The sequence below is a fragment of the Sapajus apella genome, unplaced genomic scaffold (assembly GCF_009761245.1).
Source record: "Sapajus apella isolate SASKATOON/1434 unplaced genomic scaffold, GSC_monkey_1.0 scaffold4, whole genome shotgun sequence".
NCBI classification, from domain to species: domain Eukaryota; kingdom Metazoa; phylum Chordata; class Mammalia; order Primates; family Cebidae; genus Sapajus; species Sapajus apella.
In genome coordinates, this window is record NW_022436944.1 from 52,234,094 (window position 1) to 52,259,023 (window position 24,930).

A 24,930-nucleotide genomic window follows, 5' to 3' on the forward strand; every position below is an offset into this window, starting at 1 on the left:
CATGCCCAGCTAATTTTTTGTATTTTTAGTAGAGACGGGGTTTCACCATGTTGACCAGGATGGTCTCGATCTCTTGACCTCGTGATCCACCCGCCTCGGCCTCCCAAAAGGCTTGAGCCACCGCGCCCGGCACAAGTAGTGTTTTTATAAAATGGAACCAACTTCCAATAAACAGCTCTTTACCAACCAAAACAGAATAAAAACAAATCACACAGAAGGATTTCAGTGTGAGATTTTAAGATAGCGTTTTACAGAAAAGGTGAATGTAACAATTAACTATACCAGAAACACCATTTGAAAGCAGATGGCAGACTGTAACAATTTAAATGCTGTCACTCCATTCCTTTGTTATGAATAATTTTTGTAGTAAAGTAAAACCTAAGCTAGGTTTTAAATTTATTCATCAACTTAACTCCAACAATGAATAAATTCTTTACCATCCACTAATTATTATATGTGCAAATTTTACTGATTATTAAAAAGCATTAGTAATTTCAGGTCTCAAAAGGACTGACGTGCTATCATTCTCTTAACTATTCCATGACTTACAAATGGTAAAAACACACTACTAAGGACCAAGTGGGGAGAAGATGAACTTGATCGATTAATTATTTTTAAAGGAAACAATTTTATTGCAAAACATATTCAGTGAATATAATCAATTATATAATTTTGATTATAGTGATCCTATCAGAACCTCTTTAAAAAATGGAAACCCTAAGACCAGGCACAGTGGCTCAGCCTGTAATCCCAGCACTTTGGGAGGTCAAGGCAGGCGGATCACAAGCTCAGGTGTTCGAGACCAGCCTGGCCACTATGGTGAAACTCCATCTATTAAAACCACAAAAAATTAGCTGGCGCAGTGGTGGGCTCCTCCCAGCTACTCGGGAGATTGAGGCAAGAGAATCACTTGAACCTGGGAGGCAGAGGTTGAAGTCGGTGGAGATCGTGCCACTACATTCCTGCCTGGGCAACAGATCGAGACTCCATCTCAAAACAAAACAAAAACCCCACAAAACAAAAAACAGTAACCCTTGATAACTACATGTCAACAATGAGTGCTGCTACATGTTTAAAAGTCTATTTTAAGTACATAATCCTCTGATATTAGAGAATATACAAAATTTTAAAGTTGAGGTTGGGCACTGTGGCTCACACCTGTAATCCCAGCACTTTGGGAGGCCAAGGCAGGCGGATCACCTGAGGTCAGGAGTTCAAGACCAACCTGGCCAACATGTTAAAACCCCGTCTCTACTAAAAATACAAAAAATTACTCAAGAGCAGTGGTGGGAGCCTGTAATCCCAGCTACTGGGGAGGCCGAGGCAGGAGAATTGTTTGAACCTGGGAGGCAGAGGTTGCAGTGAGCCGAGATGGTAACATCGCCCAACCTGGGCAATAAGAGCAAAGCTCTGCCTCAAAAAAAAAAAAAAAATCTAATGTCAAAAAATAATTTTATATAACTCGATCAAAACAGAAAAAAAATTTTATAAAAACGAATAAACTATCATTTTACCTGTAATTATTTCTACTAAACTGATTAATCATACAATGAAGTTCAACTGGAATTATGAAAATGAAATTCAATCCCAAGTATTTGAAATTACATTTTCTTTCAAAGAAACTATAAGACCACAAAAACAACATGTTAATGTCATTCAATACTTTAAACTATTATTTGTTCATTAAAAATTATCTAGGAGAACTAATGTGTTAACTCCAAAAAACCTGGAAAACAAAACAGTTGTTCAACCTCAGTGAACATAAGTAGCAGAATCTGTAGGAAGCAAACTAACCTTTGTGCAAACTACTAGTACTGGAATGCCCAAGTTATGTGTAAGTGTATCCGCACCCAGAGGTAAAACTACACTGTCATCTTTGTCTTCTTGTGATGTAGTATTTCTTCTCTGGGGAGAAGCCGGGAAGTCTTCTCCTGGCTCTACATATTCTTGGAAGTCTCTAATCACTGAAAATCAAAGTAAACACAGGTTAGAAATTACTTTATTTCAGCAGGTTAACTTTTCTTGCCATAATCTAAAGATAAAATTTACTTGAATTTATACTTAGTCTTATATAAGAGAAGGAACAAAAAGAGTTTGAGAAAACTATTTCAAAGAAAATATACAAACACTGGACCCACATTAATAATTAGGAGCAGAATACTACTACTGCATGGGATGGCTCTACAAAGTAGGATTCTATCTAGACCTGGCTTGATTTATGAAATATATTTTGGTCAAGACACAATTAGTTTTGTCTCTCTACCTTCTCTAATACACAAAGGCTACTCTACGGATAAAAGAAAAATAAATGTGGGAGAAAAAAAGCCCACAACTTAAAAGATAGTCTAGATGATTTTCTAATACTAACTTCCTCTCACTAAACCCTTTACTCGGGTCTCTCCCTTTTTTACCTAGGCTCAATCTTGGGCCATACTCATTCATTCTGTAACCATGGCACAACTTAATGAAATATTACCAATGCTGATCAGTTTCTAGGAGTTTTTGCAAGGTTGTCAAAACTGTCCCTAAAAAAATATAAAGTAAATGTGAATGTATCAAGAGACTTGAAAATGTATGCTTAGTGACTCAGTTCTCTCCTAGGAATTCTCAAGGGCACAATCCGTGATGCACATTCATAGGGATTTCCATATAACTCTTTTCTTCCTGTTTAAAAGCAAAACAAATCTGGAAACAAACTGTCCATAGCACAGGATTAAAACAGTATATGAGGGAAAATTATACACAACCATAAAATGTTAAGTTTTCAAAGAATATTTAACGTTGTAGGAAATAGTAACATTAAAAGAGATATAAATAAAATAAGGCCAAAGTATGATTCCAGCTTAGAAATAAAAAATACTGGGAAAAATACACAAAAGTGTCTTTCTTTTTTTTGAGACACGGTCTTGCTCTGTCACCCATGCTGGAGTGCAGTGGTGTAATCATGGCCCACTGTAGCCTTGACCCAAGAGATTTTGCTCAGCTTCCTGAGTAGCTACAGGTATGTGTCAACACATCTGGATAATTTTTTATTTTATTTTTGTAGAGATGGTGTCTCACTATGTGGCCCAGGTCAGTCTCAAATTCTGGACTCAAGCAATCCTCCCACCTCAGCATCCAAAAGTGTTGGGATTACAGGGGTGAGCCACTGTGACTGGCTATTTTCAAGTTTTTTGTTTTCTGTTTTTGAGACGGAATCTTACTCTGCCACCCAGGCTGGAATACAGTGGCACAATCTCGGCTCACTGCAACCTCCGCCTCCTGGGTTCAAGCAATTCTTCTGCCTCAGCCTCCTGAGTAGCTGGTACTACAGACGCCCGCCACCATGCCCAGCTAATTTTTGTATTTTTAGTAGAGATGGGGTTTCACCACATTGGCCAGGCTGGTCTTGAACTCCTGACGTTGTGATCTGCCCACCTTGACCTCCCAAACTGCTGAGATTACAGGCGCGAGCCACCATGCCCAGCCTATTTTCAATTCTTAAAAACAAAGAATGTACATTTATTACTTACTTAGAAGAAAATGGATGTTTTCTCTTAAAGTAACTATAAACCAGATCTCGATCATGAAGACTAACTCATATGGAGGAAAAGTATTCTAAATTTACATGGGGTCAAGGAACAGGGAATCCTGAAGAGTTGGGCACGGTTCCTCTAGAAACACAGGGGCCTGTGTGTACCCTTAGCAGCCCTGGTGACTACAACCCTTAAGATCAGAGGCTATAATCTAACAGGACTTTAAAATTTTATCATGCACCAGAATCACCCAGAGGCTTGTTACATCACAGATTACTGTTTCCACCCTCAAGAGTTTCTAATTCAGTAGTCTGGGATAGGGAGTGAAAACTGTGTATTTTTGACATGTCCCTGGCTATACTGACACTGGTGCTGCTGATCCAGGGAACCGCAGTGAGAACTACTACTCTAGGATAAATCTAGACTTAGGGAAAGAACAACAACAAAAAACTCCACAGGCAAGAGTAAACAGAAAAAAAAAGTAAAAGCATTTAGATGTCTTTTTCAATGATTTAGTGCATACATTTTAAGTTTTTATGGTTTTCTTACATATAAATTCCAGTAAGCTGTCAATTTCTCTGTAAAAGTTACTGTCAGTGAATAATAATAACAAAGCAACTGACTATGTATTTTCTCTTTTTTTTTTTGAGACGGAGTTTCACTCTTGTTACCCAGGCTGGAGTGCAATGGTGCGATCTCGGCTCACCGCAACCTCCGCCTCCCGGGTTCAGGCAATTCTCCTGCCTCAGCCTCCTGAGTAGCTGGGATTACAGGCACGCGCCACCATGCCCAGCTAATTTTTTGTAGTTTTTAGTAGAGACGGGGTTTCACCATGTTGACCAGGATGGTCTCGATCTCTTGACCTCGTGATCCACCCGCCTTGGCCTCCCAAAGTGCTGGGATTATAGGCGTGAGCCACCGCGCCCGGCCAACTATGTATTTTCTTATGCAAAGCACAATACTGGCAAATGAAGAACTCTAAGTGACATTAAAAAATGTTACAGGCAGTCAGGCATGGTGGCTCATGCGTGTAATCTCAGCATTTTGGGAGGCTGAGGCAGGCGGCTGGCTTGAGCTCAGGAGTTCAAGACCAGCCTGGGCAACATGGCAAAACTCCATCTCTACAAAAAATTAAAAAATCAGCCAGGCATGGTGGTGCATGCCTGTAGTCCCAGGTACTCGGGAGGCTGAGGTCGGAGGATGGCTTGAGCCTGGGAGGCAGAGGTTGCAGCAAGCCAAGATTGTGCCACTGCACTTCAGCGTGGGCAACAGTGTGGGACCCTGACTCAAAAATTTAAAAAAATTTTTTTTAAATGTTACTGGCTTACAACCTATTAGAAATGACCCATACCGTTTTCATAATTCCCATTAAAAAAATCTCCAATTCACATGGGCATGTACGAAATATGTACTTTGCAAATCATAAAACCATCTTACTATCTTTATATGTATACTGTCAACATATTTCTAGGCACATTTCATTTTGACAAGGTCAGTAATATTACTAATTAAAAAATGAAACTGCTGAAAATGAGCAGCTGAAGAAAGATTCCATTTTTTCACCCTGCAAAGCTACTTTCCAAAATGAACACACACAGCCTTTTGGCAAGGAGAAAAGGCATCTCTACTAAACAGTTTACCATTATGTTTCTAATTTGAAACTATATTAAAACCTAGCACACCATCTAAACTGAATTTTAAAAACAGTGGTTACAGGCTGGGCGCGGTGGTTCACACCTGTAATCCCAGCACTTGGGGAGACTGAGACGGGTGGATCACTTGAGGTGAGGTGTGCAAGACCAGCCTGGCCAACCAACATGGTGAAACCTGATCTCTACCAAAAATACAAAAATTAGCTGGGCATGGTGGCAAGCATCTGCAATACCAGCTACTCAGGAGGCTGAGGCAGGAGAATCACTTGAACCTGAGAGGCAGAGGTTGCAGTGAGCCAAGATCGCACCACTGCACTCCAGCCTGGGCAACAGAGTAAGACTCTGTCTCAGACAAAAAAAAAAAAAAAAAAAAAAAAAACCGTTTTTGTAGTTATAGTATGCTTGCTTCATTAAACCTTTTTTCATAGTAAACAATTCCTAAAGATTAAAGTTAGCTAAGACATTTTGTATTTGAAACCTACATTACTACTTCTACACTACTTACACTTTTGTTCCATTTGTTTCATTTCTTCAGGAGGAATTTTCAGTTTGTCAACATGTTCTCTAATAACACTTGCCCATTTTTGTAAAGAATCCAAAGCAGTCCAAGGCTTTGACATGTCAACAACCAGCATAACTAGAGTATCCTTCAGAGATATGGCATCCAGGGAAAATTTAAGGAGGCCTTTGTGATATAGGTCTCCATCTAAGATCCATACATTACATCTTGTTTGATCTACAACAGACAAAAGAAAGTAACTAAGGCAACAAGTTAAGTCATTTCATCATCCAACTAACGGTATAGTTGGTATTTTAGTCCATCTCCACAGGAGATATGCTACTGGCTTTTACAAAGTTCAACTATTTAGGCCATCTACTAATTTATCTAAAGGCCTAAAATGACTTAACTATAGCATCCTCTGCTTCATATTTCTTAATCCAAAACTAGAGGATGTATAACATGTTTATATTTTTACCATGAGCAGACAGAGAAATGCATATTCAAGGTATTATATACAAAAATGAGAAGGCATGTGATCTATAGAAGAAAAAATAGCTGATAGATAAAAAAGCTGAGTAGATAATATTTTTATCAGAAAATTAGAAGATGAAAAAGGAGTCAGCAAAATAATCACTATCTCAGGGAGGATGAGTTGAAAAACTGAGATTCTTCAAGTATGGCGGGAAAGAAGTATCTGCCCATCAGGATACCTTAAGATGCTTAAAAGCATCACATATGAATCCCAATCCCAAATTAATAAAAATATCCCTAAACATAGCTATTTCTTGACCAGCATGACATCATAGAACTTCTAGTAAAAAAAGACACACTAAAAAATCAAAGACCAATGTGAATAGAAGTGCACCTCAGAATACACTTCGGAAATTTATGTTACAAATGACACTCACCATCTCTGTCTTCGTCATGAACATTTAAGTACAAATATTCCAATCCTCTTCCTTTCTTATACTCCTCTATTCCCTGAATTTTTCTTATTAAGCTTGTTTTTCCAGCTCCATCTTCACCTAGATATAAAGAAAAAAGGATAAATCTTATAAATTATAATACAGGTGGGAGTGTAAATTAGTTCAACCACTGTGGAAGACAGCGTGGCGATTCCTCAAGGACCTAGAAATAGAAATTCCATTTGACCCAGCAATCCCATTACTGGGTATATATCCAAAGGATTATAAATCGTTCTACTATAAGGACACATGCACACGAATGTTCATTGCAGCACAGTTTACAATAGCAAAGACCTGGAACCAACCCAAATGCCCATCAATGATAGACTGGATGGGGAAAATGTGGTACATATGCACCATGGAATACTATGCAGCCATAAAAAACGATGAGTTCGTGTCCTTTGTAAGGACATGGATGAACCTGGAAACCATCATTCTCAGCAAACTGACACAAGAGCGGAAAATCAAACACCGCATGTTCTCACTCATAGGCGGGTGTTGAACAATGAGAACACATGGACACAGGGAGGGGAGCACTACATACTGGGGTCTGTTGGGGGGAAACAGGGGAGGGACAGCGGAGGGTGGGGAGTTGGGGAGACAGCATGGGGAGAAATGCCAGATGTAGATGATGGGGAAGAAGGCAGCAAATCACACTGCCACGTGTGTACCTATGCAACAAACTTGCATGTTCTTCACATGTACCCCAAAACCTAAAATGCAATTTAAAAAAAAACATAGTGTTTAAAAATAAAATAAATCATATTATACCTAAAAATAAAAAATAAATAAATAAATTATAATACAGATTATTTAAGGATGACTTCTGATACCAAGTGAAAAACCCAACTGGAACTAGCTTCAACCAAAAGGCAATTTGATGAAATACAATGGAGCAGCTACAGTATCAAAGATGCAGACTTGGCCAGGCGTGGTGGCTCACACCTTTTATCCCTGCACTTTGGGAGGCCAAGGCAGGCTGATCATTTGACGTGAAGCATTTGAGACCAGCCTGGCCAACATGGTGAAACCCTGTCTCTAACAAAAAATACAAAAATTAGTCAGGCATGGTAGTGGCATGCCTATAATGCCAGCTGCTGGGGAAGCTGATGCAGACTCCATCACGACCACGATTCTCTCTCCCAGTCTTGTTAAATCTTGTCCTATCCACAAGGAAAATGTGGCACATATACACTATGGAATACTACGCAGCCATAAAAAACAATGAGTTCGTGTCCTTTGTAGGGACATGGATGACTCTGGAAACCATCATTCTCAGCAAACTACACAAGAACAGAAAATCAAACACTGCATGTTCTCACTCACAGGCGGGTGCTGAACAATGAGAACACATGGACACAGGGAGGGGAGCATCACACACAGGGGTCTGTTGGGGGGGAATAGGGGAGGGACAGCAGGGGGTACAGAGGTTGGGGAGGTTTAGCACGGGGAGATATGCCCAATACAGGTGACGGGGGGATGGAGGCAGCGAACCACATTGCCATGTATGTTCCTATGCAACAATCCTGCATGTTCTGCACATGTACCCCAGAACCTAAAGTGCAATAAAACATATATTTAAAAAAAAAATCTTGTCCTATCCTAATAACAAATGGCTTCCTCTATGGATAATTTTCAAGAGATGAGAAGGTAAAGCAGAACACCTTAGGTTTCAGGAATTTGCGCTCTCATGTCATCCCAGTTCAATCTACAAGGAACAAACGACTCTTACTCTTGGCTTTCAGTCTGAAGAATCTCAGGTAAAGACTCTTAATCGGCCCAGTTTCAGTTATATGTCCACCAGCGGCCAATCAAGGGGGGATGATACATCACTCAGTTCCCTGTACATCAAGACAGGGAATTGACCCTTACCAGAACCATGAAGCCATAATAAACATGTAGCAGGAGAGATGGGGAGAAAAGAGGGATAAATTGGGCAAGAAAAAGTGTAGGGAGTATGTACAACAGACAAAAATTAAAAATAGACTTAAAAATATTAATGGCGGCCAGGTGCAGTGGCTCATGCCTGTAATCCCAGTACTTTGGGAGGCCAAGGCGGGCGGATCACGAGATCAAGAGATTGAGACCATCCTAGCCAACATAGTGAAACCCTGTCTCTACCAAAATACAAAAATCAGCTGGGTGTGGTGGCATACCCCTGTAGTCCCAGCTACTAGGGAGGCTGAGGCAGGAGAAGTGCTAGAATCCAGGAGGCGGAGGTTGCAGTGAACCAAGATCATGCCACTGCACTCCAGCCTGGAGCCTGGCAACAGAGTAAGACTCTATCTTAAAAAAAAAAAAAGTATTAATGGCAGAAAATCATGTGATTTAAACTTAACACCAGTATTTTTTAAAAAGGTTTAAAAGTAGTCTAGTTGTTCAATGCTTTGGTGAGGACTTTTTTTATATTGTATTTAAATGCTACTTATATGTTACTACTCATGGATTTATTAGAATCTTATTAGTAGTATCTATAAAGATGGGGTGAGGTGGCTCACACCCGTAATCCCAGCACTTTGGGAGGCCAAGGTGGGCAGATCATGAGGTCAAGAGTTCAAGATCAGCCTAGCCAACATAGTGAAACCCCGTCTCTACTTAAAAAAATACAAAAATTTGCTGGGCATAATGGCACACGCCTGTAGTCCCAGCTACTCAAGAGGCCGAGGCAGGAGAATCGCTTGAACCTGGGAGGCAGAGGTTGCACTGAGATAAGATCGCACCACTACACTCCAGCTTGGAGGACATAGTGAGACTTCATAAAAAAAAAAAAAAGTGCTTTTTCGGCTTTCGGCTTGGAGGAGGCCAAGGTGCAACTTTCTTCGGTTGTCCCGAATCCGGGTTCATCTGACACCAGCCGTCTCCACCATGCCGCCGAAGTTCGACCCCAACGAGATCAAAGTCGTATACCTGAGGTGCACTGGGGGTGAAGTCGGTGCCACTTCTGCGCTTGCCCCCAAGATTGGCCCCCTGGGTCTGTCTCCAAAAAAGGTTGGTGATGACATTGCCAAGGCAACGGGTGACTGGAAGGACCTGAGGATTACAGTGAAACTGACCATTCAGAACAGACAGGCCCAGATTGAGGTGGTGCTTTCTGCCTCTGCCCTGATCATCAAAGCCCTTAAGGAACCACCAAGAGACAGAAAGAAACAGAAAAACATTAAACACAGCAGGAATATCACTTTCGATGAGATTGTCAACATTGCTCGACAGATGCTGCACCTATCTTTAGCCAGTGAACTCTCTGGAACCATTAAAGAGATCCTGGGGACTGCCCAGTCTGTGGGCTGTTAATGTTGAAGGCCACCACCCTCACGACATCATAGATGACATCAACAGTGGTGCTGTGGAATGCCCAGCTAGTTAAGAAGCACAAAGGAAAATATTTCAATAAAGGTCATTTAACAAAAAAAAAAAAAAAAAGTATGGTGGGGCGTGGTGGCTCATGCCTGTAATCCCAGCACTTTGGGAGGCCGAGGTAGGCGGATCACAAGGTCAAGAGATTTAAACCATCCTGGTCAACATGGCGAAACCCCGTCTCTACTAAAAAATACAAAAATTAGCTGGGCATGGTGGCACGCACCTGTAGTCCTAGCTACTCGGGAGGCTGAGGCAGGAGAATTGCTTGAACCCAGGAGGCAGAGATTGCAGTGAGCTGAGATTGCGCCACTGTACTCCAGCCTGATGCCTGGTGACATAGCGAGACTCTGCCTCAAAAAAAAAAAAAAAAAAAAAAAGTATTTATAGACATAAAACTGGAGTTGCTTGAATCTAGGGACTTATTCCTGGATATCTATAAGTTCTCTGAGAACTTAAAAATCGTTTTCATTTTCATGTTAAGCTAAAAAAAAAAAAATATGTTTTAGGTCTTTTTCACCCAGGCTGAAGTGCAGTGGCACCATCTTGGCTCACTATAACCTCCGCCTCCTGGGGTCAAGCGATTCTTCTGCCTCAGCCTTCTGAGTAGCTGGGACTACAGGTGTGCGCCACCATGCCCGGCTAATTTTTGTATTTTTAGTAGAGACAGGCTTTCACCATGCTGGCCAGGGTGGTCTCAAACTCCTGACTTCGTGATCTGCCCGCCTCAGCCTCCCAAAGTGCTAGGATTACAGGCGTGAGTCACCGTGCCCAGCTATGTCTTAGGTCTTTACATCTGAATGCTGCCACAAGATTGCCCTTCCTACCTCTGCAATGGTATTTATAATCCTACTGGGGCAAGGTGAAGCCAAGCAATACAGGCAGAACAGAAAAGAGAGTCAACACACAGGCATGCCAAATTCAAAGTATCCCAGAGCAGTCAATTCCATGTTCAATTGTACTGGGCAGACTGGCTCTTATTATGAAGTATTTTCTAATACTTCATAGCAATAAGTGCAACCTTAAATAGGCAATAAAGAAGGTAACAGTAAGATATCCAAAGGAAGTAAATATATTAAAGCGATATCTGCACTCCCATGTTGATTGCAGCATTGTTCACAATAGCCAAGATATGGTATCAACCTAATTGTCCATCAGCTCCATCAACAAATGGATACGGAAAATGCGACATATGCGTGTATGTATGTACATATGCACACACATACACACATATATATTATACACACACAATGCAATACTATTTAGCCTCAAAAAAAGAAGGAATTCCTGTCATATTCAACAATATGGATGAACCTAGAGGGTTCATCATTATGTTAAATCAGGGGTCCTCAACCCCCTGGGCTGCAGACTGGTACCAGTCTGTGGCCTGTTAGGAACCGGACCACACAGCAGGAGATGAGCTGACAGCAAGTGAGCATTACAGCTGAGCTCTGCCTCCTGTCAGATCAGCAGTGCTGGCATTAGATTCTCATAGGAGCCCAAACCCTAGTGTGAACTGCGCATGCCAGGGGATCTCGGCTGCGTGCTCCTTAGGAGAATCTAACTAATGCCTGATGATCTGAGGTGGAAGAGTTTCACCCTGAAACGTCCCCACCCAGTCCATGGAAAAATTGTCTTCCATGAAATCGGTCTCTGGTACCAAAAAGACTGGGGACTACTGTGTTAAGTGAAATAAGCCAGGCACAGAAAAACAAATACTGCATGATCTCACTCACACATGCAGCCTTAAAAAGTTGACCTTACAGAAGTTGAGAACAGAGTGGTAGTTACCAGGAACTGGAGCCATGGTGGGGAAGGGAGTTGGGGAGATGATGGTCAAAGGTTATGAAATTTCAGACAGGGGGATACCTTCAAGAGATCTATGTACAACAGGGTGACTACAGTTATTAACAATCTCTTGTATTGAAAAACGCCAAGAGAGTAGATTTTAAGTGTTCTCACAAAAATGACAATTATGTGAGGTAATACAAGTTAACTAGTTTGATTTAGCCATTCCATAACAAATACATATATCCCAAAACTTCATGTACTGCAAATATATACAATTTTATCTAATTTAAAAAAAAGAATTTGACATTAATATTTTTCAGTACTATTTTTACAACGTACCATTAAACTGGCCCATCAAAAAAAGAGATTAGGTTTAAAAACAGTAATATCTCACCGGGCGTGATGGCTCGTGCCTGTAATCCTAGCAGTTTCGGAGGCCAAAGTGGGTAGATTGCCTGAGCTCAGGAGTTTGAGACCAGCCTGTGCAATATGGTGAAACACTGTCTCTATTAAAAATAAAAAAAATTAGCTGGGTGTGGCGGCATGCACGTGCAGTCCCAGCTACTTGGGAGGCTGAGGCAGAAGAATTGCTAGAACCTGGGAGGCAGAGGTGAGCCGAGATTGGGTCACTGCACTCCAGCCTCGGCAACAGAGTTCTATAGTTCCTATGACATTTATCAAGTTCTATAGTTTCTATGACATTTAATTTATAATTTTGGGGTTTGGAGTTGTTTGGGAACTATAAGCAAAAAAAAAAAAAGTATATATAGTTGCCTCAGCAGACACAAGCATTAGACTTTATTTAATAAAAATAATTTAAATCACCATGTGAGGAGATCTACGAAACCTTTTTTCAAAAGGAGTCTGAGTCTGTTCTAGAACTGAAAACAAAACAAAACAAAAAAACCAAGATTTTTTTTGAAGTTTTTTTTTTTTTTTTGAGATGGAGTCTTGCTCTGTTCCCCAGGTTGGAGTGCAGTGGTATGATCTTAGCTCACTGCAACCTCTGCCTCCCGGGTTCCAGCGATTCTCCTGCCTCAGCCTCCTGAGTAAGTGGGACTACAGGAGCGCACCACCACGCCCAGCTAATTTTTGTGTTTTTTCAGTACAGTTGGGGGTTTCATCATGTTGGTCAGGTTGGTCTCGAACTCCTGACCCTGTGATCTGCTCACCTTGGCCTCCCAAAGTGCTGGGATTACAGGCGTGAGCTACCACACCCAGCCTAAATTTTTTACTCTTATGACAGGCTATTTTCCTGAAAGAAATCCTTTAAGTTAAAATGATATCAATTTAATTTGGATTATCCCACAAAAACAATGCTTTGCACTATAAATAAAAACCTAGTGCCCAGCCTGTAACAGAAGCTTATTGAACAACACATTGTTCACTATTTCGTAAAGCATACATAGATCCATAAAAATAAGCAGTATTAAGCAAAACTATATTTAATGTGATCCAGGATTTGTCTCATTTAATTCCCACTTTAAATGTTAAGAAAATGAAAAAACACTAGCTTGATTGAGCCATTCCACAATGTACATATATTTCAAAACATACTGTACACTATACACACAAATTTTGTCAGTTTTGAAAACGTGAAAAGGCATCTTCATAAGGGTAAAAACTTCAGATGAGTTTAACATATTTCTTAAAATATTAATATTTCAAATTACTTAAATATAAAGGTTTCGAAAAAAATACACAGCTGCAGAAAATCTCAAACATAAGCAAAAAAATAGAAACCACAGTATTACCTAGAAATAATCATTGATAATTTGGTTATCTCTGGTGGTGATCTTATGGGTAATTTTTAAAATAACAAGCTTGTGTCTTCCTTTTAGTTTAATCTCTAAACTAAGTTAGAGATTAGTTAGTAGATTCAGAGCAGATTTTGAGCCTGAGTTCATGACATCAAAAACACTGTCAATCATATGCTCACTATTTTAAATTCTTGCAGCTATCACCAGCGCATGGCTGTTTTTTTCTAAAGACTGAACACAAGTGGAAGGGTTCTCCTTCACTTATCATGAGATCAGAGTTTATTCCTCTCTGTGAATGTTGTCAATCACTCATTTCACTGGACTAATGAATAGTTTTCTAACTATTAGAACTATCAGAATCACCTGCAAGACTTGTTATACGGTATCAGAATCACCGGAGAAGTTTGTTAAAAACACAGATTACTGGGCCCCATCCCCTTAGTTTCTAATCCAGTAAATAGGGAGTTGGGCCTAAGAATCTGCATGTCTAACAAGTTTCCAGAGATGCTGACACTGCTGGTACAGAGGCCACACCCATCTCTATTTGTTTTTTAAATTTTTTCTTTTTTTTTTTTTTAAATTTTTTTAAAGATGGGGTTTCACCATATTGGTCAGGCTGGTCTCGAACTTCTGACCTCAGGCGATCCGCCTGCCTCAACCTCCCAAACTGCTGGGATTACAGGCGTGAGCCACCGCGCCTGGCTTGTTTTTTAAATTTTTAAAAAATTTTGGGGCCGGGCGTGGTGGCTCAAGCCTGTAATCCCAGCACTTTGGGAGGCCGAAGCGGGTGGATCACGAGGTCAAGAGATCAAGACCATCCTGGTCAACATGGTGAAACCCCGTCTCTACTAAAACTACAAAAAATTAGCTGGGCATGATGGCGCATGCCTGTAATCCCAGCTACTCGGGAGGCTGAAGTAGGAGAATTGCTTGAACCCAGGAGGCGGAGGTTGCAGTGAGCCGAGATCATGCCATTGCACTCCAGCCTGGGTAACAAGAGCGAAACTCCGTCTCAAAACAAACAAACAAACAAACAAAAATTTTAACAGTAAATTTAAAAAAAAAAGAAAAGAAAAAAAGAAAACCATTGCATTAGACATTTATTACACTAAGCCAAACACCAGGAACATGAAGATCCTTATATCAAAATTGTTGTCCTCTAAGAGCTCATAAATTGGCAGGGATAACAAATAGGAAACAGTTTCAAGACATTGTCATTAGGACTACACCAGAGATATGCAACAAATCAGGAGGTCAGCCTAGAGGCAAGAGCCTGGTTTTGCTTGGAAGTCAGAAGTCTTTGCAGAAAAGGTAACACTTTTGCCAAATCTTGTGCAGTTAATGAACCATAAAGAGTTTGTCATTCCAGGAAGTAAACACATGAGAAAAGCACATACAGAGACCCAGAAGTAAAGAAGTGTTCTTCTAGGAAAGACAAATAATTTGAATGCATGAAATTCAGGATGTGAAGGGAAAAGGAAGCAAAAGGTGAAAACAAACAGAGGAGGCCAGATCACGAAGGGCATTTTATGCCAGGCTGAGAAGTCCGACTATTCTGAAGATGAGGAACCACTGGCACAGTTTAGGTACTTTAGAAAGACTGCCATGGAAACATGTGGAAGAATGACTGACAAGACTAAGTTAAGGAGTAAAGAGAATAGACAATAGTCTATTATTGGAGTCCCAGCAAAAAAAAAAAAAAAAAAAAAAATGAGGTAGTTCCGAACTAAGGTATAGAGGCAGAGACAACTATACTCAAAGGCTGTTTTGATTGGGAGCTGGCAGAGAAAAGGGGAAGACATAGAAGTCAGAGAAGACTGCCTGGCTGTAACTTCAGAAACACCATCCTCTTTCACCAGCTATCTTTGATTAGCTCCCATCTGGCAGGTAGGATACTGAGGCTCAGTTAAGTACCTTATTCAAGTTCACACAGGTGGGAAATAACAGAGGAATTTAATGCCAAGGCACACTCTAACACTCACCAACGCTGCTGTCTTTAGAGACCATTAAAACAAGACTGTTTATTATTTTTTACATCATGACTCACTGAAGAAAAAAGTTATCTCCGCTTCCAAGAGTCACTGCTATTTTCAGAAGAGAAAGAAAAATGAGTTAATGCATTCTTCTTTGTGGACTTCCTCTGAGTGACAGGTGGGCATGTTCCTAGCCTTCTGATTCTAACTCAAAGTACTAGAAGTACGTTTTACTATGCTGATAATTTCTACTCTGCTGGAATTTTAAATAATGATAGCTATTCCTCCTAACATTCAGTACTAGGTAGATCTGTTTTAACATAAACTTTACAACATAAAATTTGAAAAAGGAAAGAGCATATGGTCAAATAAATGTAATATGTTAAACGTGGTAGTTTGAGATTATTTCCCTACCCTGTGATTTCAAAACTTCTCACTTCTTGTAACAAATTAGAAACGGTCACATTGAGGATAAATAACACTTCATAAAACACAGAATTTTGGGGCTATAAGGAACTATAATGAAATCTCCTCTTCTTACAAATGAGGAAACTGAGGCCAAGGCTACAGTCACAAAGATTGGCGGTAGCATAGAATAATCCATGCCTCCTAAGAGGATCCAAGTCAACCTCTGCAAGGGTACAACTCCCCTTAACTCTCAGGGTAAATAGAAGAATGAGGCAAAAACAAAAACTTATTCCCAAGAATATTCTGACCACCTTACACAGTGCTTGGCAGAGAGAAGGTTCTTAAAACATTTCAGGAAGCATTGTTTATTGAAACAGAATCTTTCTGGGAGCAAAATTTCTATCAACCACTCTTCCTCCTATCTCATTTATCAACTTTAATAACATTTGGTAATGCAATTTTTGGTGTGTGTGAGATGGAGTCTCACTCTGTCACCCAGGCTAGAGTGCAGTGGCATGATCTCAGCTCACTGCAACCTTCGCCTCCCAGGTTTAAGCGAGTCTCCTGCCTCAGCCTCCTGAGTAGCTGGGATTACAGGGGCGCCACCATGCCTGGCTAATTTTTGTATTTTTAGTAGAGATGGTGTGTCACCATCTGGTCAGGCTGGTCTCGAACTCCTGACCTTGTGATCAGCCCGCTTCGGCCTCCCAAAGTGCTGGGACTATAAGTGTGAGCCACCGCACCCGGCTTTTTAAACTTTTTTTTGTCACCCAGGCTGGAGTGCAATCATGCAATCTTGGCTCACTGTAACCTCTGCTTCCCAGGTTTGATTCCCCTGCCTCAGACTTTCAAGTAGCTGGGAATATAGGTGTACGCCACCATGCCTGGCTAATTTTTGGATTTTTAGTAAACACAGGGTTTCACCAAGTTGCCCAGGTTGGTCTTGAACTCCTGGCCTCAAGTGATCTGCCCTTGTTTTGGCCTCCCAAAGGGCTAGGATAATGGCTTGAGCCACCTCATCAGGCCCTAGTAAATTGAAAATTGAGGCCGGGCGCGGTGGCTCAAGCCTGTAATCCCAGCACTTTGGGAGGCCGAGGCTGGTGGATCACGAGGTCAAGAGATCGAGACCATCCTGGTCAACATGGTGAAACCCCGTCTCTACTAAAAATACAAAAAATCAGCTGGGCATGGTGGCGCGTGCCTGTAATCCCAGCTACTCAGGAGGCTGAGGCAGGAGAATTGCCTGAACCCAGGAGGCAGAGGTTGCGGTGAGCCGAGATCGCGCCATTGTACTCCAGCCTGGGTAACATGAGTGAAACTCCGTCTCAAAAAAAAAAAGAAAATTGAACATTCATATTTTATAAACATTTTAAACCCATCTCTTCTTTTCTTTTCACACATCTTAAGCTTCAATTCAAAATCCTCATAAGACCCCTCAAGGGATTATGCAGCTTTCACTTTCTTTACGCCTAAATGCAATCTGGCATGATTTATCTTGATGGCAAATGTGGACATTTGAAAACAGATCGGTTTCATAAAAGATCTAAAAAGCTAATGACAAAGATTCTGTAAACAAAATTCCATTTTTTAAATCTCCTATTTCCAGGAATCTGATCTGAGGTTGTTCTAGGGTTATATACATCTCCCAATCATATTATTGTTTGTTTCTTTTTTTACTTTTTTTTTTCTTTTTCTTTTTCCCAGTCATATTATTTGTTAGGCTGTTTTTCTCTTTTTTTGTGTCTTTAAGCACAAAGCTTGTTAACACACGGCCTTCTCCCAGTTCTCTTCTCCTCACTCTATTCACATACCACTTAAAAGTGAGCCTTCAGTGTATACCACCCTCCAATCCATTTCCATTCTGCAGCTGAGTGATCTCCCTGAACCAATCTCATTATGCCACTCTCCCTCTTAAGACCCTTCAGGGCATTCTAGTTAATGCTATGCATGCTGAAGTATTTAGAGGAAAATGTACTACTATCTGCAATTTACTTTGAAATGCATTTTTTAAAAAATGCGTAATAGAGTAGGACACATGTGATAAAGCAAATATAGTTAAATGTTAATGGCAAAATCTAGGTTGAGATACGTGAGTATTAACTGTAACGCATGAGTATCAGCTTTTCTCTATGTTTGGAAATTTCATAAGATGTGAGAAGAAACTCGTTAGGGTTTTCCTGCTGTTCTTACAAAAGGGCGAAGTGTAAAGGCCAACATTCGAGAGAAGATGGCCGCCCTAGCAGTGTCCAGGCTCTCCCGGGAGGTGCGATACTTCAGTACAGCTGTGGTCAGACCATTTACCAAGCTTGTGAGGCCTCCTGTTCAGGTATACGGTGTTGAAGGTCGCTATGCGACGGCTCTTTATTCTGCTGCATCGAAACAGAAAAAGCTGGAGCAAGTAGAAAAGGAGTTGTTGAGAGTGGCACAAATCCTGAAGGAACCCAAAGTGGCTGCTTCTGTTTTGAATCTCTACGTGAAGCATTCTGTTAAAGTGAAAAGCCTAAGTGACATCATAGCAAAAGAGAGGTTCTCTCCCCTCACGACCAACCTGATCAATTTGCTTGCTGAAAATGGTCGCTTAAGTAATACCCAAGGAGATGGTTCTGCCTTTTCTACCATGATGAGTGTCCACCGCGGACAGGTTCCTTGCACAGTGACCACTGCATCTCCTTTAGAAGAAGCCACACGCTCTGAATTAAAAACAGTCCTGAAGAGCTTCCTAAGTCAAGGCCAGATATTGAAATTGGAGGCTAAGACTGATCCATCAATCATGGGTGGAATGATTGTGCGTACTGGAGAGAAATATGTTGACATGTCTGCCAAGACCAAGATTCAGAAGCTGAGCAAGGCTATGCGGAAGGTTATCTGAAAGTGTTGGTCTTCTCCTGTCAGTGAAAATTCTTAAACTTGGAGCAACAATAAAAAGCTCCCAGAACAACAACAAAGAAAGGCCAACATTCTTACCTTTCCTGCCCATCTCTCACAATGTCCCCCACCAACATGCTAGGCTGTAGACACACAGTATCTTTCAGCAACTTCTAGTCAGAGGCCTCGTTCTCTCCCAACTCTACACCTTCACATGTGCCATCACTTCTCTCTGGAATACTCTTCCCTTCCCCTCACCTGGGAGAACCCTATCTTTTCTTTATCTCTAGGAAGCTTTCTTTGACTACACAAGTTTGGTTAAGTGCCCTCTCTGTGCTCTGAATAGCACACTGTACTGCAGGGGGTCATCTTATATGTGAGTTTCCTCCAGCAGTCTGTAAGTGTGTCAAGTCTGTCTCCCTCATTCAACAAATAGGCTTCAGGCAAGTTCTCCTAACAGTCAGCACGGTATAAAGTCTTTGTTTTCTTTAAGGAGATTGACTGCTCACCAAAAACAGAAACCATATCTTATATAGTATAAATCTCATATTCTTTTTGTTGTTTTGTCGGGTTTCTTTGTTTCGTTTTGAGACAGGGTCTCACTCTGTCACCCAAGCTGGAGTACAGTGGTGCAATTATAGCTCACTGCAGCCTCAACCTCCTAGGCTCAAGCAATCCCCCCACCTCAGCTTAGGGAATCAGGACTACAGGTGTGCGCCACCATGCCTGGCTAATTTTTTCACTTTTTTGTGGAGATGGGGCCTCCCTATGTTGACCAGGCTGGTCTTGAACTCAAGCATTCCTCTCATTTCAATCTCCCAAAGTGCTGTAATTACAATCATGAGCCAGGACATCTGGCCCAAACCTTCATATTTCTTAATTCCAACCACACTCTCTATTTTCATACCATACTCATCTGTAACTGCTTGTCCTGGCCCTTTACCACAATCTATTAAAATCATTCATACTCATATCTATAAAACTCAAGTGGCCACCTCTCATCAATAACAGATCAGTTAACAGTGTAAGCTTATAATACATTCCTCCTTAATTAAACTTAGGAAAACTCTTTTTTTTTTTTTTGAGACAGAGTTTCGCTCTTGTTACCCAGGCTGGAGTGCAATGGCACAATCTCAGCTCACCACAAACTCCACTTCCTGGGTTCAAGCAATTCTCCTGCCTCAGCCTCCCAAGTAGCTGGGACTACAGGCGTGCGCCACCATGCTCAGCTAATTTTTTTGTATTTTTAGTAGTGACGGGGTTTCACCATGTCGACCAGTATGGTCTAGATCTCTTGACCTCGTGATCCACCCACCTCGGCCTCCCAAAGTGCTGGGATTATAGGCGTGCGCCACCGCGGCCAACTGGAAAACTCTTTCTAGCCATTGGACCGAGTGTTCCCTAGCTGCCTTGCCACAGCCAAGCTGGACAATGTTTGAAGATGCTAAAAAGTCCATCAAGCCCTCCTCTCTCTCTTCACCTATACAATTAGAAGGATAAAAAATGTTGGCCGGGCGCGGTGGCTCACGCCTGTAATCCCAGCACTTTGGGAGGCCGAGGCGGGTGGATCACGAGGTCAAGAGATCGAGACCATCCTGGTCAACATGGTGAAACCCCGTCTCTACTAAAAAATACAAAAATTCAGCTGGGCATGGTGGCGTCTGCCTGTAATCCCAGCTACTCAGGAGGCTGAGGCAGGAGAATTGCCTGAACCCAGGAGGCGGAGGTTGCGGTGAGCCGAGATCGCGCCATTGCACTCCAGCCTGGATAACAAGAGCAAAACTCCGTCTCAAAAAAAAAAAAAAAAAAAAAAAAAAAGTTAAAATTCAGGATGCCTGTCCTTTGACATTGATACATTTAAAAATAATTACTAGGGTAAGCAGTCGGCGGGCAAGTGGGTGTAATCCACAGCCATCCGTTCTTGGGCATGGTGGCTTCCGACCTCGGGGGCCCCGAGACTCTCCCGCGGCCAACCAAAATGAACTTCAATCCCTTTGTGACTTCCGACTGAAGCAAGAATCGCAAAAGGCATTTCAATGCACCTTCCCATATTCGCAGGAAGATTATGTCCTCCCCTCTTTCCAAGGAGCTAAGACAGAAGTACAACGTGCAATCCGTGCCCATCCGAAAGGATGATGAAGTTCAGGTTGTACGAGGACACTATGAAGGTCAGCAGATTGGCAAAGTAGTCCAGGTTTACAGGAAGAAATACGTAATATACATTGAACGGGTGCAGCGGGGAAAGGCTAATGGCACAACTGTCCATGTAGGCATTCACTCCAGCAAGGTGGTTATCACTAGGCTAAAACTGGACAAAGACCACAAAAAGATCCTTGAACGGAAAGCCAAATCTCGCCAAGTAGGAAAGGAAAAGGGCAAATACAAGGAAGAAACAATTGAGAAGATGCAGGAATAAAGTAATCTTATATACAAGCTTTGATTAAAACTTGAAACGAGGAAAAAAAATAAAAATAAAAAAAATAAAATAAAAATCATTACTAATGGCAAACAATTCAAAAAATTAAGTCACTAAATTATAAGTTATTGTTTGGAAAACACAATACACCTAAGAGTTCCAGTAAAATAAAACCAAAAAAAATGCCTTATTCTGCACAATTAATATACCTTTAAAATGGCAAGTACAGAAAAGGGGCTTCGAACAGTGCTTGAAAGAATCCATCTACCTATCTTCAGTTCTTTGGCCTTCAGCTGGCAGTGAAACAGAAGCATCAGCTTTAAGACTGCCAGCCAAATAGTTAATGATCTGTAAACACACAATTATACAAGTAGAGCATTCCCGTTCAAACAGACAGGATGAAAACTTCATAAAGAACCCTTTAGGTGATGCTAAAATTATTTTCTAAATATTTTAACTAAATTTGCATTTTTATGTACTAGATTTCCTTAAAGAGGGGATATATTAAAAAAAAAAAATTTCATTACAGCCTGAGCAACACGGCAAAACCCCATCTCTACAAAAAATAAATAAATAAAATAGTCAGGGATGGTGACACACGCCTGTAGCCCCAGCTACTCAGGAGGCTGAGGTGGGAGGATCACCTGAGCCCGGGAAGTTGAGCTGTAGTGAGTCATGATTGCACCACTGCTCTCCAGCTTGGGCAACAGAGCAAGACCCTGTCTCAAATAACAACAAAAATTTCATAAAAGCAATACTATTATAATAAAGCTATTTTCATGTTCACATGCAGGTGCTGGACAACTTTTTCTGCAAAGGGGTAGATGGTAAATATTTTAAGCTTCTCAGGCCACACAGGTCTCTGTCACACATTTTTGTTTTTATTCCCCCAACTGTTTAAAAATGTAAAAACAAGAAAATCTCCTCAAATTCCACATATGGTCACCAAAACAGTACAGGGATAAAGGTGTACTCATGATACTATTGTATCTCCCTGTCGGATCTCTAACTCAACAACAGAGTGAATCTCCATCAACTCTGTATTGACAACAAATCAGAAATATGAAGACTTAGAAATGTGATTTCTAACTGCAACACTGTCATTATTGGTTGTGTAAACCTGGTCATAAATTCCAACTTCTAAATGGAGGAGAGTAGCATCAGACCACCTCTATAGCGATAGATTTAAAATGCTATTACTATTATCATCTGTTACTACTCCTCCTTCTTCCTCTTTTTAAAGACAGGGTCTCGCTATGTTGCCCAGGCTAGTCTTGAACTTCCGGGCTCCAGCAATCCCCCCGCCTGAATTTCCCGAGTAACTGGCACTACAGGTGCATGCCACTGTGTCCAGAATAATCCATTACTTCTTGATCAGTAATACACTAGAATAAAACTCCTTAACATCTTTTTTTTTTTAGACAGGTTCTCACTCTCTTGCCCAGGCTAAAGTACAGTGGCAAGATTTCAGCTCACTGCAGCCTCAGTCTCCCAGTCTCAGGTGATCCTCCCACATCAGCCTCCTGAGTAGCTGAGACTAGAGGTACAACCAATATGCCTGGTTGATTTATATATTTTTTGTAGAGTGGGATTTCACCATGCTGCCCAGGCTGGTCTCAAAGTCCTGAGTTCAAGTGATCTGTCCACCCTGGCCTCCAAAAATGCTGGGATTGTGCCACCATGCCCAGCCCAACTCTTTTATATCTTATATCAGCAGTTTAAAAAATATAACAAAAACAGAAATCATGAAAAATGAGTAGTCAAAGCCAAACAGCGAAGTACACATAATACATTAATGATAATAGCTATCTTGAACACTTCCCAACTATGCATGTCACTGTTTGACATGGTCCCCAGCATCATGATCATCAGGAGACAGAGAATTCTAAACTGCCATATTCCTTCCTTATCCAACTGAGATTATCAACATTGTAAAGCTGACATTTTTGATTTGGTCTTATATGACATAAATTATCCTATTTCATCTGAAAGCTCTGGTGACAAGAGCCATGAGGGTTCTTCAGTGAACTACTTGTGGCATGGATCTTCTGCACGGTCTTCCTTCCACAGGTTATCTGGAGGACCCGGGTAGGGTGAAGGGCTTTTGGTCCGCTCCCCATCTCCCAGAGAGCATCTTCCTCCCTCACATTGGTAGACAAGAGTAGGGAGAGACTATTAACCACACATAGGACATAGACGCAGTTGACTGTAAGTAACATTTATGCATGCCTATTCATTACTATATCCCTCCAACATGTCAAGGAATGTCTGTAGAGCGGAAAGACAAACCCAATGTTCAATTCCAGCTCAAGACTGGGTGCAGTGGCTCACGCCTGTAATCCCAGCACTTTGGGAGGCTGAGGCAGGCGGATCACCCAAGGTAAGGAGTTCAAGACCAGCCTGGCCAACATGGCAAAACCCTGTCTCTACTAAAAATACAAAAATGAGCCAAGCATGGTAGCACGTGCCTGTAGTCTCAGCTACTCTGGAGTCTGAGACAGGAGAATCTCTTTAACCAGAGAGGCAGAGGTTGCAGTGAGCCAAGATCACACCATTGCACTCCAGCCTGGGCAACACAGCAAGACTCCGTCTCAAAAAATAAATAAAATGAATTCCAGATCAGTTGTGTAATCTGGGGCTCAAAACTCTTTCCTGTAAAACAGTAAACATGCTACATAATACGGCACCTAGCAGAACACTCAACACAAGTAACAGATACAATACATGATAGTTCCCATCCCCACAGCTAGCCAAAGCCTTATATTTGGATTCATCATTCAGCAATTCACATGTTATTAAAACAACAGACCTTATCCTTAATCATTTTCCTTACTCCACAGGCTGTCTGGATATGAATTAAAAATCATTAAGTTTAATCCAATAAATATTTACCAAGACCAATAAATGCTAATCACAGTGTTTGATCACAATGGTTATTAATAGTTCCCATACTCTAGGAGGTCAAAGTCACTCTAAAGCTATGGTTCTTAATCAACAAATATGGTATGTATTCTACAATTTAATTATTTCTTCAATAAGATGCAAATTTTTAACCTATCAGATAGCCAAAGATGAAAATGAATAACAGTGTTGGCAACGGTGCTAGACAAACAAGTATTCTCACATACTGATGGCAGAAATGTAAAATAGTACAACTTTCCTAGATGACTGACAATACTAATGTAGAAAGATTTAAAAGACCTAACAATTCCCCTTCTAGGAGCTTATCCCAAAGAAAATACTGGGCAAGTGGAAAACGAGGTATAACAATAATAATCTGTCTACCAATCCATTATAATTATTGTATAGCTAAATATACTATTCAATCAATAAAAGAGATAAAGCTGTATCTGTTAACATGAAAAAAAAAAAATAAAAACCCATGTTACATGAAGTGGACCATGGTACATGAAGTTAAAAATCGGATTACAAAAGAGTAATACAAAGGATGAGTTTAAGAAAAAAATATACACATAGAGAAAATGAACACAGCCTGGTGTGTTAACAGATACTCATATACATAACCCTAGAGCTTTGAGGCCAAGACCAGAGGATCACTTGAGCACAGGAGTTTGAGACCAGGCTGGGTAACATAGTAAGCTTCCCATCTCTCCAAAAAGTAATTAGCCAGGTATGGTGGTGTGCGCCTGTATTTCCAGCTACTCGGGAGGCTGAGGCAGGAAAATCACCTGAGTCCAGGAATTGGAGGCTAGGGTGAGCTGTGATCAC

The 24,930-nt window shown here is 41.1% G+C and overlaps 2 protein-coding genes and 2 pseudogenes across 5 annotated transcripts in view; 3 read left to right on the plus strand and 1 right to left on the minus strand.

The window, feature by feature from the left end:
• Positions 1 to 24,930, minus strand: part of DYNC1LI1 (dynein cytoplasmic 1 light intermediate chain 1) — a 45,766-nt gene that overhangs the window by 14,310 nt on the left and 6,526 nt on the right. The window contains exons 1-5 of one of the 2 annotated variants that reach the window (XM_032268666.1): positions 19,244 to 19,253; positions 12,997 to 13,001; positions 6,578 to 6,694; positions 5,673 to 5,903; positions 1,795 to 1,964 (exon numbers count right to left, since the gene is read on the minus strand). In XM_032268666.1, the coding sequence (XP_032124557.1) occupies positions 1,795 to 1,964; positions 5,673 to 5,802 (300 nt within the window). In that variant the 5' untranslated portion in view covers positions 5,803 to 5,903; positions 6,578 to 6,694; positions 12,997 to 13,001; positions 19,244 to 19,253. Of the gene's footprint in view, positions 1 to 1,794; positions 1,965 to 5,672; positions 5,904 to 6,577; positions 6,695 to 12,996; positions 13,002 to 19,243; positions 19,254 to 24,930 lie in introns of those variants that run through there. The other variant, XM_032268660.1, reaches the window with a different exon arrangement.
• On the plus strand, positions 9,420 to 10,054 carry LOC116543266 (annotated as a pseudogene). The gene has a single exon (XR_004265525.1). The product of XR_004265525.1 is annotated as a 60S ribosomal protein L12 pseudogene (transcript).
• LOC116543251 (ATP synthase subunit O, mitochondrial-like) lies at positions 18,136 to 18,864 on the plus strand. Its single transcript, XM_032268678.1, has one exon. The coding sequence runs from the start codon at positions 18,148 to 18,150 to the stop codon at positions 18,787 to 18,789; it is 642 nt and encodes a 213-aa protein (XP_032124569.1). The 5' UTR covers positions 18,136 to 18,147; the 3' UTR covers positions 18,790 to 18,864.
• Positions 20,655 to 21,244, plus strand: LOC116543261 (annotated as a pseudogene). Its single transcript, XR_004265524.1, has one exon. The product of XR_004265524.1 is annotated as a 60S ribosomal protein L26 pseudogene (transcript).